Source organism: Haemaphysalis longicornis, unplaced genomic scaffold (assembly GCF_048455015.1).
Source record: "Haemaphysalis longicornis isolate Haplotype H1 unplaced genomic scaffold, Haemaphysalis longicornis Haplotype H1 scaffold_8, whole genome shotgun sequence".
In the NCBI taxonomy this organism is placed as follows: domain Eukaryota; kingdom Metazoa; phylum Arthropoda; class Arachnida; order Ixodida; family Ixodidae; genus Haemaphysalis; species Haemaphysalis longicornis.
The window spans coordinates 33,321,006-33,337,713 of NW_027526445.1; the positions used below are offsets into that span (position 1 = coordinate 33,321,006).

Below are 16,708 nucleotides of genomic sequence, written 5' to 3' on the forward strand. Positions count from 1 at the left end.
CCAACTCAATCCACTCGCGAGTCAAAGCGCCGTTTTTTTGTGTCGTGAAGTTCGTGGTGGAAACGTCGAAACGTCGCTGCGCCTTTGACCACTCCGTAAATGCGCGATTCAAACTTCCTGCAAACATGAACACCATCAAAGAGGGCGACTTTGTTGTACTCAGAGGATCGGACAACGGTCGGCTGGTTCAGGTGGACAGGAAAAAGTAAGTTCCTTCAAACGAGAAGTTGTCGCGTGTGGACGACGGCCCCTGGCTGTGCTGTGAAATCTTCGAACCGTGTGAATGTGCACCTTTGAGCGACCGGTCAAAAGCCGAAAGCCTGTGGGCTGTTTAAACCGGGCGATTTATGCGTTCATGCTCCGATAGCGTGTCGTAAAGTACTTACAACTCGAACCTTGCGTTTGGCCACGTGTGCGCGGTTTCGGTTTTGCATGACGCGTACGTTGCCGTCCTTTCAGACCCGTCTTCTTCGGCAAAAAGAAGATCAACATCCATGCTGCCATCGGGGAATCCTTTGGCTCGGTCTTCGAACTGTGCAACATGAACCTGTGCAAGATAACGGCCGCGGAGTACAAGAAAAGGTGTTCGGAATGCGAGGTTCCTGGCGGTGGTAAGGCTCTGTTGGAAATGCTGCTATTTTTACTCTTGAGAGCAGGTCTTTTAGCATGGCTTAAAAATGCCGTGCTCATTCTCAGACGCTCAGACTACTGGACAAGACAACAGAAACCTCGTCGACAATAACAACTCGCAGAGACTAACAAGGGAAGACATCGAAACATTCAAGGCGGACGGGACGTCTGGTGAGGTACGTTATCCTGCTTGTTGATGCATGAAATGTAATGGAGGACCACTGCTGGCTGCAAAAAGTTGGAAAAAAATTTGGTAGTCCTTTTTGATCAATAATCGCATTAATTTTTAGATCCGGCATTGATAAAATAAAAGCGTTTGCCATTTAAGTTACACAGCTAAAGACGTTGCATTAATTGTTCTAAGAGCTTCCCCTTACGAAAAATTTTTTTTTATTGTGAAAGAACGTACAGTTAGCAAGTTAATGCAAATTTTGCCTCCCCACCTTGCACATCTATGCCTGCAAGTAAAATGCTTGCGTCACACTCGCTGTTCTCCGCTACGGGCATTTGGCATCACTTGAACGAGTCGTCAATCTTTTATTGTGGGTGATACGTCGCTGAAGGGAATTGAAGTCTAGATCCTTAACTTGTTGCGGTCCGTTGGCGGGAGCAGTCCGCTGTCGGAGTATCTGGACCGGAAAGAGAATTGTCTGCGGCGAGCTCAGTTGGGTGCACTTCTGGGGACACGACTCACTGCTACTTGTACAGCATCATACGAGTATTATAGGGGCGTGGTTAAAATAAGCAGCGCAAAACGATGCAGTTCGAGGGAAGGAAGACGTAGTAGAGGCACGGATTATGCCGCCATGGAATATAGGGCAAACTTGGATGGAAAACGTGGCCAAAGTTTAGAAAAAGATGTGGAGGACGGGCGAGAGACGGGTGCCGAAAGTTGGGTTAACCACACGTAACTGGGAAGAAGTGCAGAAAGAGCGTAACTGCTGGAAGAGAAGTTGGAAGATGCAAGAAATGGATTTGACAGACAGATGATGGGGAGGAGCCGATGCTTGTCACCGAGACAGATTGATCGTGCATGCCCCACTCATACAGATAAGCTGATCTCATTGCTGCTCTGTATATTCAAAAGGTTGATCTTTAGAAAGGCGTTTTTGCTTCATGTGCATCCCAAGGCTCTTCCTTATTACGGGGTGTTATGGCCCTTGCCTGAATGGGTGCTTATGTGAAGGTGCGAACTTTTCACTCACACATGCAGGCAGGGATCTCGCACTGAACTTCAAATTCTGCTGAGTGTATGCGAGCTTTTTACTGCTACCTTGTGCTTGAGTCTTTCTGGTTTTTTAAGTAAGTGCGTGCGGGAAATGCCATCCAAACCTGAGCAGCCCTGTTTGTTGGAGCAGCCCTGTTTGTTGCTTTTGGAAGAGGTGGCCCATGTAACATCAGTCTCTCATTTGGTCTAAAAGATAAAGGTTGGAGGTGCAGACATCTTTTTTTTTTTTTTTTCGTAATGTGCGATGTTGGTTAGAATAAAAATCAGCGGACCAAGCGGAAACAGAGTGATGTTTGAAAATATATCTTTACATCTGTGTCCTTGCTTGTGGTCATTACTTTGCACATCAAAACATTAAAAACGATGCGTACCTTGCTCCGAGGAAAAATTTTCCCATGTGTGTGTGTGCGTGCATACGTTGTCTCGGCACATCGTCAGCGTGAGTGGTGGATGGGACAGTGGTCCAACTCCTTGTTAGTGAAAATGGCGTTGTGGTTACCTTGTGTAGGCCCCTGTGGTCACCACTCATGTGTTTTCATCAGCCCATCAGTGTGGTGCCATGCGTGGCTCTACAAGAGGTCTACAAGAGCTCTACAAGAGATCTACAAGATTTCCTCCCCCCAGGGGTTGTGTAAGAACCTTGTCCCTGCATCTCTGCGCAGACCATAGTGCGGACCCTGGTGGAGAACAGCGCGACGTTCAGGGACAAGACGGAGTACTCCCAGCGCAAGTACCTGCACAAGAAGCAGAAGAAGTACCAGCCGCACCTGACGCTCGAGCGGCCCACCGCACGCCTGCTGGCCGAGGTGTACTACTCGCAGAGCCCCCTCAAGATCGGGTGAGTGGCTTGGCTGGGGCGCAGAAAAACACTGTGCTCTGCAGCACCGAATGGCTGCAAATGCGAGTGTGTTTGTAGTGCGTAGGGGCGAAGACGCTGGCAAGGGAAATTTGTAAAAGTTGGGTACAACCTACCTGGTGTAGCTTACCTAGCAGCCCAAGAGGGAAGTTCGCGGGATTCAGCTACAGCACATTGAAAAACACAAGGACGAAAGAAAGACACACAGGACGAATGCTGATGAATAGGCAGTGCTCGCCGTCTGTACATTGTGTGGTCTTCTTCGTGTTTTTCGCTGCGCTGTAGTTGATCAGGCATTGCCAACTCACCCAGTCCTGCACTTTGCTCAAGTGTGTCATGTTTGACATTGTGGTGGTAAATTGTCGCGAGGGGCGAAACTTCCGTACCCTTTAATGGTGTAAAAGTATGGGAGGGGGGAAAAAAGGAATAGGGCTTGTGTACAGTACGAGTGCGGGAAAAAATTAAAGCCGTTCCACTTAATGTGAAAGCTGTCGGAAGTGCAGAGCAGTGATTCGCCATTATGGGCTGCAGCGCCGTTATCCGCTCACTGCTGTGTTTCAAATTTCCCGCCTTCACAGTGCTCGCACACCCCCTGCCTGAAATCGCGCCCGCGGGAGTTCTGTTCTTTTTGCGCTTGCTTTAATTTCGTATGCTGGAGCTGTTTTGCATCATTTTGAACACAGTTTTTTTCTTGCGCAGCTGGAGCCTTTCTGCGGCTTTTTGAACGCGCTATTCTTTTCTTGTGCGGTTGGAGCCTTTCTGCGGCATTTCGACTGCGTCATTTTTTTCTTGCGGAGCCACTTTTTTCCCGTACTATCGTAAAAACCAACCCAGCGAGCTTTCCTAACTAAATGCACGCGGGGGCTGCCGCTTATACACACAGACTTTGCCTGAAATGTGCCTGCAGTTCTCTTTGCGCTAAACAACGGGAAGATGTATGACAAGTTCCAGCGGTTAACGGGGTTTGAACGGCTATGACTATTTAAACCGCATGGTTTTCAAAGCCTCAGCGTGACTCCTTGACCCTGGTACAGAAGGTTCTACTTGGGTCCGTTATCTCGCTGCGCCTCCTCATTCCGGCAATTGCATATATCGCTAGCGAGCTAAGACGACAAGGCGAGTCCATAAAGTGCTCTGCACTTAATAAGTATGCTGTCAAAGATGGGAAGTACAGGGTGATGCCTCCCATTGAATCCCCTGTCCTGCCTCTGTGCCCCTCCTGTTCATTTGCAAACTGTTTCGGGAACCTAGCACTCTCGTTCACGTTCACAACTTCGGTTATGGACAGTGCGCACCGGCTGGCAGAGCTTCAGGGGGTTTGTTAATAGTCAAAGGGCTCTTGCAATCAGGCACTCAGTCATTCCTCCTGAGTAAGTGGTGCAGGATATGACCACATGGCTACAATTCCTTTGCTGATGAGAGGAAAATAATTATGAGCCTTCTGTGTGCAGGCCTAGGAGGTGTTAAATTGATTTATGATGCAGAAATGGCAAAAGTACTGGCACTTACTTGGTAAATGTAGTGGGGTATGTGGTCCACAAGAAACCGCGCGAGGCTAATACCCACTCAGGTTGCGGGTTGGCAGACAACATTCAGGGCAGTCGGTCGCTCGACAGATTCGGAAATCATCCTGGTGTCAAGGAGGCAAAGCTACCACAGGGCACTTGGCGGAAAAACGTGTACCAACTTGTCAACATTGTCGCATTGGCCAAGAAGGAATTGAAAAGTAAGAGTGGGGGACACGCGTGACGTATATGCGCACTGCAGGGAAAACTGCCGAAGGACAAAGAAAAAAAAAGGAGTTAGTGTCTGACTGATGTGTTAGTTCCAGGCTCCACAAAAACAAATCGAACAGAAAAGCCCAGGCAGTTCTCAAAGCAGTCTCCAATATCACCAAGATTCTAACATCCACGAAGCATCCTTGTGAAAACTTTTTTTTAAAGGGTTGACAGGGGTGAGACAGCTGTGCATATTGCGCAGATTTGATACAAATTTGTTTTCCTGCGCCAGGCTGCTCCAAAAGCTTCAAAATTGCAAAAATTGCGCCAAACTGCTCCAAAACAGTTTGATAGCCAAGGATTTTAACGCTCCCCTCAGTTTCGGTGGGGAAAAATTCTTACTGGCGGCATAATTTTCCAGCACCCCCAACGTGATGCTGTTTGTAAAGGTTTAGTTTATGCATCATTAAAAAAAACCTGCATAAAAGTGTCCCCGAGATAGTTTTTTTTCAAAGTCGCCATGTCGGGTTGCACATGTTATTTCTGCGCGTTTTTAAAGTTTTTCCATCGAAAGCCATTGCAATGTCCTGCAGAAAAAATACTTATGTGTACTGAGGCGTCCAACTACTTGTGCAAGTTTATGAAAAAAACGGCAATTTTTGGAGCCCCGTATCTCCAGAACGACATTACTGGGCGTCGCCATCTTGGTGTGGTGAGGATGCGAAAACGTGGCCACCGGTCGAAGCAGTTGCTTGTGGTTCAGGCTGGGTGAGCACTCTTCGCCGATTTCTGCCTTGGTTTTAGTTATGGGGTGGCTGGGTTACATTTAGTCGTTTGATGTGTTGGGGGAAGTTGCTAGACTCAAAAAGACGGGAGTTCATCGAAAACAACATGGCGCCCGCGAATTCGCCGTGTTTCGGCCTTGAGTGTGAGGCCGGTGCGTGCTTGAAGTGAAATTTCGGACTCATTGCGGTGTGATAAAATGCTGTTTTGCTGCCTGTCACACCGAGCTGGCGAGCTGTGGAAATGGGACGATCGACACTGCAGAAGTAGCGCGGCGCAGGCTACATTGCCGCAAAATGTTCAAGCAGTGCAGGACCGGCTTGTATTGCACGCTAGTAATAATGGTTCATTCATCTGAAGTGAAATTTAATGCCAAGAAGGAGGCCCCTGAACATACCAACGTTACTCAAATTACGATCGCAGGGAACGTGCACCTCGGGAATTGAAATAGGAGGCCTGGTGGGGTGCGACGACTGTCACCTCACTTTGCACAACTTTTGCCGGGGCTCTACACTTGTGCGTAATGCCGAGTCTGGGATTACAAAAATAACAATTTCGGCATTCACATAATGAAAATGCCTTACGATTGCTTAGTTCTTCAATTCGATATTTTCAACAGCACTGCACGCTATCTATGATTGGAGACCAAGAATTTAACAATGGTTTGTAAAAAGGCAGTGCAGTTCGTACCTGGGGATACTCCGGTAGAAAATAACTTTATTGAAAGGTCGTTTCAGTGCTATGTATTCTCAAACTCGTTTAAAAAGTGCACTTTTCCGCCGTGAGGTGCCAAAAAATTTGATTTTTTTTAGGCTCCTAAGGCGACATAATAAATGTCCTTCTTCTGCTCCAAATCAAGGTGCTTCTGCTCCGAAATCGACATTCCGCTGCTCCAAAAACTGCTCCAAAATGTGATTCAGCTGTCCCACCCCTGGGTTGAAAAAACTGCGTGTAAAAGACAAGACAGTAAGGAAGGGACAGGATGTGCCTTCCTTACTGTCTTGTTCTTTACGCGCAGTTTTTGCAACCCTTAAAATGATTCACCAACTAGCCCAACAACGCACTGTACTGAGTTGTGGAACCTGTTGCGGACTTTTACCAAACGGAGCGGCCATGTCTTGGAACAATTTCCGTGGCAGCAGCATTGGCTTTCTGTCATTGCAGGAACATGCGGGTGGACTCCCTGGCCCAGATGCTGACCTGCTGCAATGTGCGCTCGGGCGGACGCTACATGGTCTTTGACTCCTGGCTTGGCCTCCTGACGGCGGCCGTGCTCGAGCGGCTCGGTCAGGACGGCAGCGTGGTGCAGGTCTACGCCGGCCACGGGCCTAGCAGGTGGGCGCGTGCTAGAGGTCTGCAAACGTTAAGGCCTTAGTTCTCTTATGTTCGGGGCACGTGCATTGTGAGGTACGGAAAATTGGTGGTACAAAACATGTTGAAGTTGTGGTCGGAGCTGATTGTGCATTAGGAAAAGGCTACTGCTGCAGGCAGTATGAGCTAGCTTGAAATGTGAAGGCACTGACAAGGGCATACAGAAGGCTCCTGGTGATGGGCAGTGAGGGCAACAAGCTTCAGATGGTGCTGTCAACGGGGATGGTCCAGAGGTGACTGGCATGGCCACAAAGTTCAGTAAAAAGTTCAACAGAAAGTCAAAGTAGGCTTTCTCTTTCACATTCTTAAAATTTTCCAAGCACCCTCCGCAATTTCTGTGAAACCTCAATTACAGTCAAACCTCGGTACAACGAACACCACATTAACGAACTTTTGAGATTAACGAGCGTTTAAGAAATCCCCCGGCGACTGCTTATAGTTTTAATGTAAAATTATTTCACTACAACGTACTTCAGAATAGCGAACGTTTCAAAAATTTAGTTCCGTGCCATGTTAACAACACCTCAGTACTACGAACTCATATTTTCAAGGCCGGAGACTCTTAGAAGTCCGTTAAACAATCGCAGCAACCGGGGCAGTGTGCTAGTAGACGACATGGCAAAGCGCAGCGAAGAAGAGGACGTCTTGCAACTTGCTCCGCGAAATGTGGCAGCCGATGCAAGAGGGAGAAAAAAGGTGAGGAGAAGAGAAAAAATGAAGCATGGGTAGCCTTCTCCGTCCCGAAAGCCGCGGCCGCGCTATTCGCGCTCACCCCAACTTTTTCTACGTTCCGCTGCTGCTCACGTGGCTTGCTGGATCTTCACGGACATCAGTGGAGCTGACAACAGAGGACATTGCCCAGACCGTGAGCGTTCAGGAGGAAGAAGTGAAGATGGCAGCGAGGATGGCATGAACAACGATGCCTCTGAGGGTGCCGCTGCAGCACTCGAACACTACGACGAGCACGCGACGACTGCGGATGTGGTGGACAGCATACAAAAACTCCGCACATGTCCGGGGAAAAACCGCACGGCCACTGATTCACTCCCCAGGAATGTGTAAGAGTTTGAGTCCTTCGTGCTAGGAAGCTTGTGCTACTCGCGCTAGATGAAAATCGCCAACCACTTTATTGTTTCATGATCACTAGTGCATTTTTTTTGTGAAAAATGACTCCAAGGATGCACTGCTGTACACGTAGGTCGTTTTAGGCATTGAAATACTATTTGTTTTCTTAAATTTTGCGATTTTCACTATAACGACCTTTCAAAATAACGAGCAATTTTCCACGGTCCCCTGAAGTTCGTTATACCGAGATTTCACTGTACTTTGTGAATAGTATTTGCTATCTCACTCAATTCGCATTGCGGTGTCATCATCCGAAGTAGTATTCAAAATTTTCAAGTATTTGAAAATTGACACATGCAAATAAAGGTTGGCTCTGCTGCACGACATGCAAACTTGCAAGCTTCACTGCGCAACATGCTCCCTTGGGTCGGCTTTTTCGCATGACACCAAAGCTGCGCAGAAAAGCCTACCACGTGCAAGCGTTGCACAAAACAAGTGTGTGCAGCAGCTGAAGTGCAGTGTTACTTGTTTGAAACGTGCGAGCCAAACAGACGCTTCCTGTCAATATTCTGGCATGAGTGAGGAATAAGGTGTTACTTTTTGTTTGCTTTCTTGCTGACCGACCACTTCTAACATGCCTGGCCTGTTTTCAATGACTGGAGAAAGAATCAGGCAAATACTATGCTGCCTCTATTCACACCATGTTGAGTAACCCAGGTTTCTTCATGGCAGTCTATGGCACAATTTAATTACACTGCTTTGCCCTCTTGTCTTAATCTTTTATATTTAATTTTTTTGTATCATTTTCTTATCAAGCACTATGTAGCACATGGACACTCAGGCGTGTCATGTTTCAATTACCTGATGTACCTTCTTTTCTCTTTACATAGCTGCACCTTTATCCTACGAACATCAAATCAAAGAAATTCCTATTCAGAAATGGTCAATTCGATTCATGGTTCCAAATTGGACAGTATTTTCACATTGATAACTGCAACTTTTGAGTTCCACTCCAATGCGGTAAGTGACAAAAGCAAGCCGGCCCATCGTCTTAGGAGTGCAGCGTGCCAGATAAATGTCATTTTTCAAGTGGTCCTGTTGTGCCCAAGCTGCGTTGGCAACTTTAAAAACCTGAAAACCAATGGCCACATGCCTAATTGAATAGCAAGCGACTGGAAGTTTATCAGTCTGTGTGACAATTGGGTTGTGCTGCTTGTCACACAGGGTGTTTTTCACTTCAAACCAGGGTATACAACTTCAATAGTGCCATTAATCAGTGAGCCAAAGTTCATCAAAACTGTTCCTGTTATATGGGCACGTGTTTTTGTTGCACAGAGAATTACATTGTGCAGGCTGATGCCTCGACTCAGTTTAGCCCACAGCTTACTAGCAATGCGGTGGTGGCTATAAAAGTAATGCCGTCATACTTGTTGCAGGCCTGTCTTTTTTTTAATTATCGGACGTCCCCATTGCTTTGAAAGCGAGTGATGTTGTGTGTCAGTGTTTTTTGATCACTAAACACAGTCTGTTGACATTTTTGTACTGCTTGGCTTGATTAAAATTTCTTACTCTATACTCTTTCCTCACAAGAGCACACATGCTCAGAATCTCAGAATTTTCTCAAAGGGGGGGTAGAGAGAGAGAGAGAGATTTTTTTTTTTGGCAAATGTCACATTTTGTTAGACCGTGAAACCAAGAACTGCCTAAATGCCATTTGGATTTTGCCAACCACACTTACGCCAGCGTTCTCCGGTTTCATCCAGCTCTTACAGGCAGGCCGTGAACGCGCTCAACTTGCCAGAGGAGCTCCTGCACTCAACCTTGCTCGAGCTGCCTTACGCAAGGGCATGTGCGCTACTAGCGGGCAGTGCGAGCAGTGAGACGCCGGCAGAGGACGCACCAAAGGGCGACCCGAGTTCCGAAGTTGAAATGACGGAAGCGTCGGAGGACAGTTTGCTCGCAAACAACAGTGGCACCAAGGCAGCGAAGCAGCAGCTGGAGTCTAATGACAAGTCAACAGCAGCTACAGATCCCAAGGTTTGCATTGCTTTGCTTAGTTTGGGAATGCCAGTTCGGCTTAAAACAGTGGCCCCTCCTGACATTCCTAAAAATGACTACAAAGTAAGTAAAGTAATGCAACAAAAAGACAGGGCACAAGATTTCTTCCCCCCACAAGCTCAGTTGGCATGCCGCGACTGCCCTTTCCCTTTTGTGGGCACACCCAAGTTGATAAAGAGGCAAGCGTGGGTCATTCTGTTCCGTGTGAAAGTCAGTTGATGGTGATCCATTCACTAAATGCAAGGCCAGAGCCATGATTTGCAAAGCGGTGAAATGGCCCCATAGTGGGCTGCCAATCCTTGAGGCAGAGCTGTTCATGTTGAGTCGATTGGCTGTTACCATTTTTATCTGGTTGGAGAATGATGCAGTCACCTCTTCCAACGGGTGTGTAACAGGGGAAATGGATATTGGCGGGGGATTATAGTGAAGCAAAAGATGTAAGCTGCTTCAAGTGCTTGTTGTCAGCCTTTTTCTGGGGTACCTCGCTCCAATGCAGCCGTGTGAATCATATCATTAGTCATTGTAATGTGTTTGAGCGATAGAAGCAGGCCCTATTAGGCAACACTTGTGTAACCTTTCACTGTCCTTTACATCGCATGAGAAGCGCAGGGCTACCTTGTGCCTGCTGTATCCAACGCAGCCCAAGGACTTGGGTTCGATCTTGGCCACAGCTGCCATTTTTCTGCCAGACGCTACAGGCGAAGGCACTTGTGTGTGGAAATTTCAGTGCGCGTTAAAAGATGCCCCAGGTGGTTGAAAGTAATCCGGGGCTGTGTGCCCCAGAGTCTCGGTTACAAAATAAGCACGTAGCACGTAGAACATCCAAAATTTGACATGCTTGTGCCCCCAACACCCTTGACCTTATGCTGGGCAGCGCGTTCTGTATTTGGTCAGGCGGTGTGTCTTTCTGGTACTGTAAAACCCTGTTACAAGAGACACTTGGTTGTAAGAGACATTTGAATGAAAGCGGTTTGGCTGGTTCTTGTATGTTTGCCATGTTAGCAACAATGCATACAAGAGACCTTGGTTACAAGACACAGGTTTCCTGGGTCCTTTTAGTGTCTCTTGTTGTAACAAGGTTTTACTGTGCTGCTGCTTGTGTGCAACCAGAGAGTTTTGTGTAGCTGCCAAGAGTGCGCCAGCTTGTCTGTGGGAGTGTGCAGGTGGTCAGTCAACCCCTTGCCTTCCGTTGCAACCCCATCCGGTGGTCATGAGAAGATGCCATGCTGCTGTGCCCTTCTTTCGCAGGATGCGGAGCGTGCGGCGAGGAAGCAAAGGCGGATGCAGGAGCAGGAGAGGGCCCTGGGCCTGCTCCGGACCAGGTCCCTAGACGGGTGAGGGAGAACTAAGCCAACCTCCTCTTTTTTTTTTTTTTCCTCTCAGTGTTGGTCGCTCATTTCATATGCTTATCCTGCTGGTAGTGTGGGGGGTGCAAGGAGCACCGATGTGGAAAGAGTTTGTCAAACAAGCAGGCGAAAGAGAAGTAGCCGTTCCGGTTTGACCGCCTGCAGTCATTTCCAAATGGATAGAGAGAGGAGTTACCCGGCATACCCGTGAGGCCCAAAATCTCGGTTTGCGCACGCCCTAGCAGATGCAGAAGAGGTTGTGCTAGCCCAGGAGAGGCGGCAGGGCGGCAGTGGGATCGTCGTGTGGCACCTACTCTGACGACGTGGCTAATTTTGAAAGCTGTTCTTGCATGTTGGTTGTCTGGCCGAGTGGCTTTGCATGTATGGTCAGTTCCAAGACTATGCATGGGTGGTTGTGTTGAAGCTGCCAGCATGCTGATTGGATGTAAAGCACCTTGTTTCCCCTGTGCCTGGATACTGCAGTAGTAACCAGCCTCAAGAAGCTGTTGCTCCAGATGTGTGTGGCGCAAGGCTCTGGTGTCGGGTGGTTCTCTCCCTTGCTGTTGAAATTTATCTCGTACTGTTCCTAGGCCAGGAACTATGGGGGCGGCCTGTTTAAACAACTTGTTTTACAACATACAGTGCCAAAGGGAAAGAAAGGTATGTGCTGAAAATCTGAGAACCGTCTGCTAATGCGCAAGCATTCTTACGGCACTGCTCTGTTTCACCAATCTTGTGTATCCGTGGTGCCATTGAAGGGACACATCCTGTTGCGTCAGACTCCTTCAAGGTGGTCATATCAATGGAGTCAGAACGCTGTCTGTTTTTTCTTTTTGTTGCGACCTTGACGTGGCGATGTCACAAGTTTTTGCTGCTGCCAATCGTGTATCGTTACTATTATCCTAATAGCACATCTATCAATCAGCCGTTCCTGTTTTTTCTACTCAGCATCCCTACAGCAGGCTTCTCTGCATACAGACTCAGAGAAGCTGCTTGCTAAAGTGGATGAAAGCTACCATTGCCGGGCAGCATTGTCTGTTTCAATTGCAACTTATAAATTATAAAGCTGCGACTAAATGTCTCAACTTCGCCAATTGTACATTTTTGTGCGGATACATGGTTTACTTGCATTATGAATACATTTTGGCGGGGTAGTACGTACTTGTTAGGGGGCACATGGGTCGTTGGGGCTAAAAAAAGTCAAAAAATCATTTTCTGAAAAATGGAATTTTCGGCATCCTCGGCCATTTTTCTATTAGTCTGCAAATTTCCTCATCAAAAGGTGCCGTATTTTATTGTAAATCGTAGTTTAAAGCGCGCTCTACAGCTCCGTTTTTGCAAAATTCGACGTTAAAATGGTACTTTTCTTGCAATGCGAAGCTAGCATTTTGCCGACGGATCTCTCGGCACCCGGAGCAGGTACGACTGTAATCTTTCTTGCTTCTGGTACCTAAATGTGTGGAGAATACAATGTTGGGAACAAATTTTCAAGTGGTGGCTTTGGAAAGCTCATCTTGAATAAAGTTTATTCCATCCATTCATTGTTCAACTGACACCACCTGTGAGCCGTTTCTGGCAGAGCGCGAGAGGAGTGAAGTTCAGTGTGTTGTAAAACGACCAAAAATAGCTGAACCAAAAAAGCTCTTCCAACGTTGTATTCTTTAGTTATTTGTCTGCCTAGCCACGTGGTAATCACCATTCTGTATGGAGTGATTACAGTTGAACCTCGTTATAAGAGACATGGATGTAAGAGACAAATGGGTATAAGAGACACTATTCACCCACATGGTTGGCTGCCCTATCTTTCCCATTAAATTGACCTCTTTTATAGCAGACATCGGATGTAGAAGACAGTTGGTTATAACGGACAAGTCATCCTTGAACTTTCATCAATAATCTCGCTTGTAACAGACATTTTAACTTCAGATGCAGAGCCACCAGTCACTAATTGCAGTTGCTTCCATTCTGGAAACACAGGTTGACAACAGACGCCTGCAGTCGCTATTTTTTATAACTTCAGCAAACACACAGTGGTTCAGTCAGCTATGAAATGCCGATGAGAAGCCCTGCCAATGGAAATGCAACTTGCAGAAGTGGTTGTTGGCAACCAGAAGTGGCAACTTACAGAAGTGGTTCTTGCAGAAGCACGACTGCACATGCGGGCTCTCCCACTCACTTAGCTCCCAATCAAGAAGCATCGCAGATGTTGAGTCCTGCAAGCGTAATGAATAGCCTGAGCGCACAGCAGAAGAAGCTGTGCGCTCTGGCTATTCATCAGGCTTGTGAACTCAACATCTACAATTCATCTTCCACAAACAGTGAAAGGAAAAAAAGCTTGTAGAATAAGTTGCAAAAAGCAGTGGAAATACAGTCATGAAGCAAACAAAGATTCAGAACTGTTTCATAAGTTCTCGGGGCCAAACATAAATTAGAATGAACCTTTTGCAACATGCTGTAGCGTTCTGTCGAGCTTATTTTAGTCATACGGTGCCCACATTGAACTAGGGTTTGATTAGTAAGTGAAAACATGGTTCCCTGCCTATAAGAGACATCTCGTATAAGAGGCAGAAACTGCTCCCCGGTACGTGTCTCTTATAAAGGGGTTCAACTGTATTTTGTAATTGCGACCCAAAATAAAGGCAGTTAATCATTATATCAAAAAATAATGAACTTGCAAAAAATCTAATTGCAGGTTTGAAATCAGCACAAAAAAACTGAGTCCATAATTCTGTGCAGTTTCATTAAAATTGGTTTGTAAATAAAAAAAATAGCTCTAGGACCAGTCTGCCCCCTTAAAGAATGCTTGTGCACTAAAGAAAAAAACACAGCCCTTAAAATGGTCCATTTCTGTTTCAAACTGCTCCACTGGAGAACTAAGGTTCTGGAGAAAAGAAGAAACTGTGAAAGCACTGTAGCGAGCTTTTCCAGAGGGACGTTTCCTTACCCCTTGTTGCGCTGCTGTGTAAAATATTCTAAACGTGCGACTCACTGCCAAGATGTTTGAGCCCCCGGAGCTCTCCCATTCTGTACCTTGTGCAGAAGCAGTGGGGGACATCAGTGCAGTGGCATCTTGCACCCTAGCCCTATAGTAGTGAATCAAGACGCACACACTGGCCTCACAGACAAGTGGATTTCGGGAAGGTCCTGCGAGGAAGGAATTTTTTTTTTTCTCTCCCAGACCTTGCATTGTTTATGCTGATAAATGCCGAGTCAGTGCTGAAAATAACTCTCTGTTGGCCGGACGACGGCCACTCGCAGGCTGCTGGTGGCCAGCAAGCACCACCCGACGGCCATTGTGCTCTCGCTGCTGGAGTTTGTGGCGCCCTCGCGGCCGTTTGCCGTCTTCTGCAGCTACCGGGAGCCCCTGGTGGACTGCTACGCGCAGCTCAAGGATGCCGGCAGCGCCGTCTTCCTCAAGATCTCCGAAAGCTGGCTTCGCAGCTACCAGGTGGGGGTCTCCTCTGGACGATAAGAGGGGGGCAGCAAAGGAGGGAGCCACTGCCAGGCTTTGTTGCAGCTGTGTTGGTCAGTGGTTGAGCTGACAGACCGGGGGCGGAATACCAACTTGCACCCGTTTCAAATTCACATTTTAAGAGGCCGAGAAATCACAGCACGGCTGGTGATAAAATGGATTTTACGGGGTAACTGTAACACCTGCACTACACGGCGTTGTGCAAATCGGGCACTTGTAATGGAACTAACCACCGTGTCAAGGCCATTACATGCTGTAAACAGCACGTTGCTGGCTTTGTTGACTTTGTTTTGTTGGGGAACCCCTTTGCACTTTTTGCAGTGCCGTAAATTTCGATGTCGGCAGCTCTTTATGCAAAACCAACTTGAAAGGGATTGTGTACTGCTTGCCACGGAGCTCCTAGGAAATTGCTATTGTTTGTATTCCCCCCAAGGACTTTTTTTAAGAGGTGCACAAATGTTTGACCCTTCAAATGCTTTGTGCGTAGTATGTCTTATTCTATTCAATTTGCAGTGCAGCTGTACCATTTGAAGTATTCAATGTTTTCGAATACTATCTGAGATTTGCGAGTGAAGAGCAGTAAAAGCTGGCTCCGCCACACGACGTACAAACCTCGGAGTTTCGCCACACGGATTGTTACTTTGGGTTGGCTTTTTCTCCCATAAAAACCCCAACACACGCAGGCCCTGTGTGAAAGAGGTGTTACACTGGAGTGGAACGCTAATTGTGTAGAATGAATAGGCCAAAAAAGCATTTCTTGGCAATATGGTGGCATAAGGTAATGATTAAGAGTAATGACTTGTTGGCAGTGCTTGCAGCAAGGTACCGACTGGCCTTAGCGGCCGCTAGCGTGCCTGGACCTCATTTCGGTGACTCGAGGGACCACACAAATACACTGCCTCTATTCACAGCATGTTGAGCAAGCTGACTTTCTCCATGGAGGTGTATGCCAGATTTTTTTTCACTGCTTTGCTGTCTTGCCTGAATAGTTTATTTTTAATCTTTTGTGCCATTTTATGAAGCGCTTGCACCACTGTCTAAGCTATTAATTGCCCAAGTTTTTCGTTTTTGTAGCTGTTTTGGAAGTTCCACAGACATGGAAGGAGATATATTTGTGTTTGATAATATTCAGTCTGCAGTCAGTACTGATGGCCCCAAATGTGATGTTTGCATCCCCCCCCCCACCCCCTTTTCATTGTTGCTTGTGACCGCGACTATTGTTTTCAGGCCTAGCTATTACATTGCATGCTGTCTTGACTGTGTAGTGAAGCCAGTGCAAGGGTGACACCCACCCACCATGGAGATCGTGCAAGTTATAGAGATTAAGGAGGAAAGCCATTTACTGTTGTTGAATATGTTTAGTGAAGTGATAGAGTCTGGGAGGGTAGTCAAGCGGTGGGCACATTTGCTGCTCTTGGGAGCAAGCTAGAAATGGAATTGTGCACCCCACACACCGATTACAGTGATTACTGAGGATCCCTAAGTGTCCAAAATGTGTGGAGTATCCCAGCATTTATCATACTCTCTCTGGACATGCACTCAGAACTCCAAACTCCCGGGAAAGGAGGCAAAGTTCAAAGGGCAATGGTTGAACGCACGGAGATGGCCCCGTCGTTTATCCTGGGAGCCGTGGACTTGTGGAAATAAATGGCCTCTCTTATTTGCTCTCTCAGAGCAGCTCCAAGCAGCCCAAAACTGCCCCCGCCATGGACGTTCTATTGGGATATAAAATACTGAGCTGCCTGGAGCTTCTCTGAGCGGGCAATTTTAAGAGAGACCAAAAGTTGCTTTCTTCTTCTTCTTCTGGCGACAGACGTTTTGTGTGCTGCACGCACACCTTTGCCTAAATTTAACGAATGGGGTTGTTGCTCCTCTGCAGGTACTGCCTGATCGGACGCATCCGGCCATCAACATGAGTGGTGGTGGCGGGTACGTGCTCACGGGCATCAAGGTCGCCGGGTGACAGTGCTCGGTGGCCATTCGACCAAATCTGCCCATCAATCATCGTGGTTCCTTAACTGGGGTGATGAACACCAGGGACTGACAAGCTGTGCACAGGAAACTTCCGAATACAGGTCACCCCTCATGTGCTGGAGGGTCCACACTGCGTTCTCGGCTCCTTGATAAAATACGGAGTGGATTTCCGTGTTATGTGTCTGTTTTGTGTTTTGAAGTCGTCCC

At 47.3% G+C, this 16,708-nt stretch overlaps 1 protein-coding gene across 1 annotated transcript; it reads left to right on the forward strand.

Moving 5' to 3' along the window:
• Positions 1–34: 34 nt before the first annotated feature.
• On the forward strand, positions 35–16,667 carry LOC144149945 (tRNA (adenine(58)-N(1))-methyltransferase non-catalytic subunit TRM6-like). The gene is made up of 9 exons (XM_077681694.1): positions 35–205; positions 460–611; positions 697–806; positions 2,521–2,696; positions 6,380–6,550; positions 9,415–9,688; positions 10,958–11,043; positions 14,314–14,503; positions 16,407–16,667. The coding sequence occupies exons 1-9, from the start codon at positions 126–128 to the stop codon at positions 16,488–16,490; spliced, it is 1,323 nt and encodes a 440-aa protein (XP_077537820.1). The 5' UTR covers positions 35–125; the 3' UTR covers positions 16,491–16,667.
• The last annotated feature ends 41 nt before the right edge of the window (positions 16,668–16,708 follow it).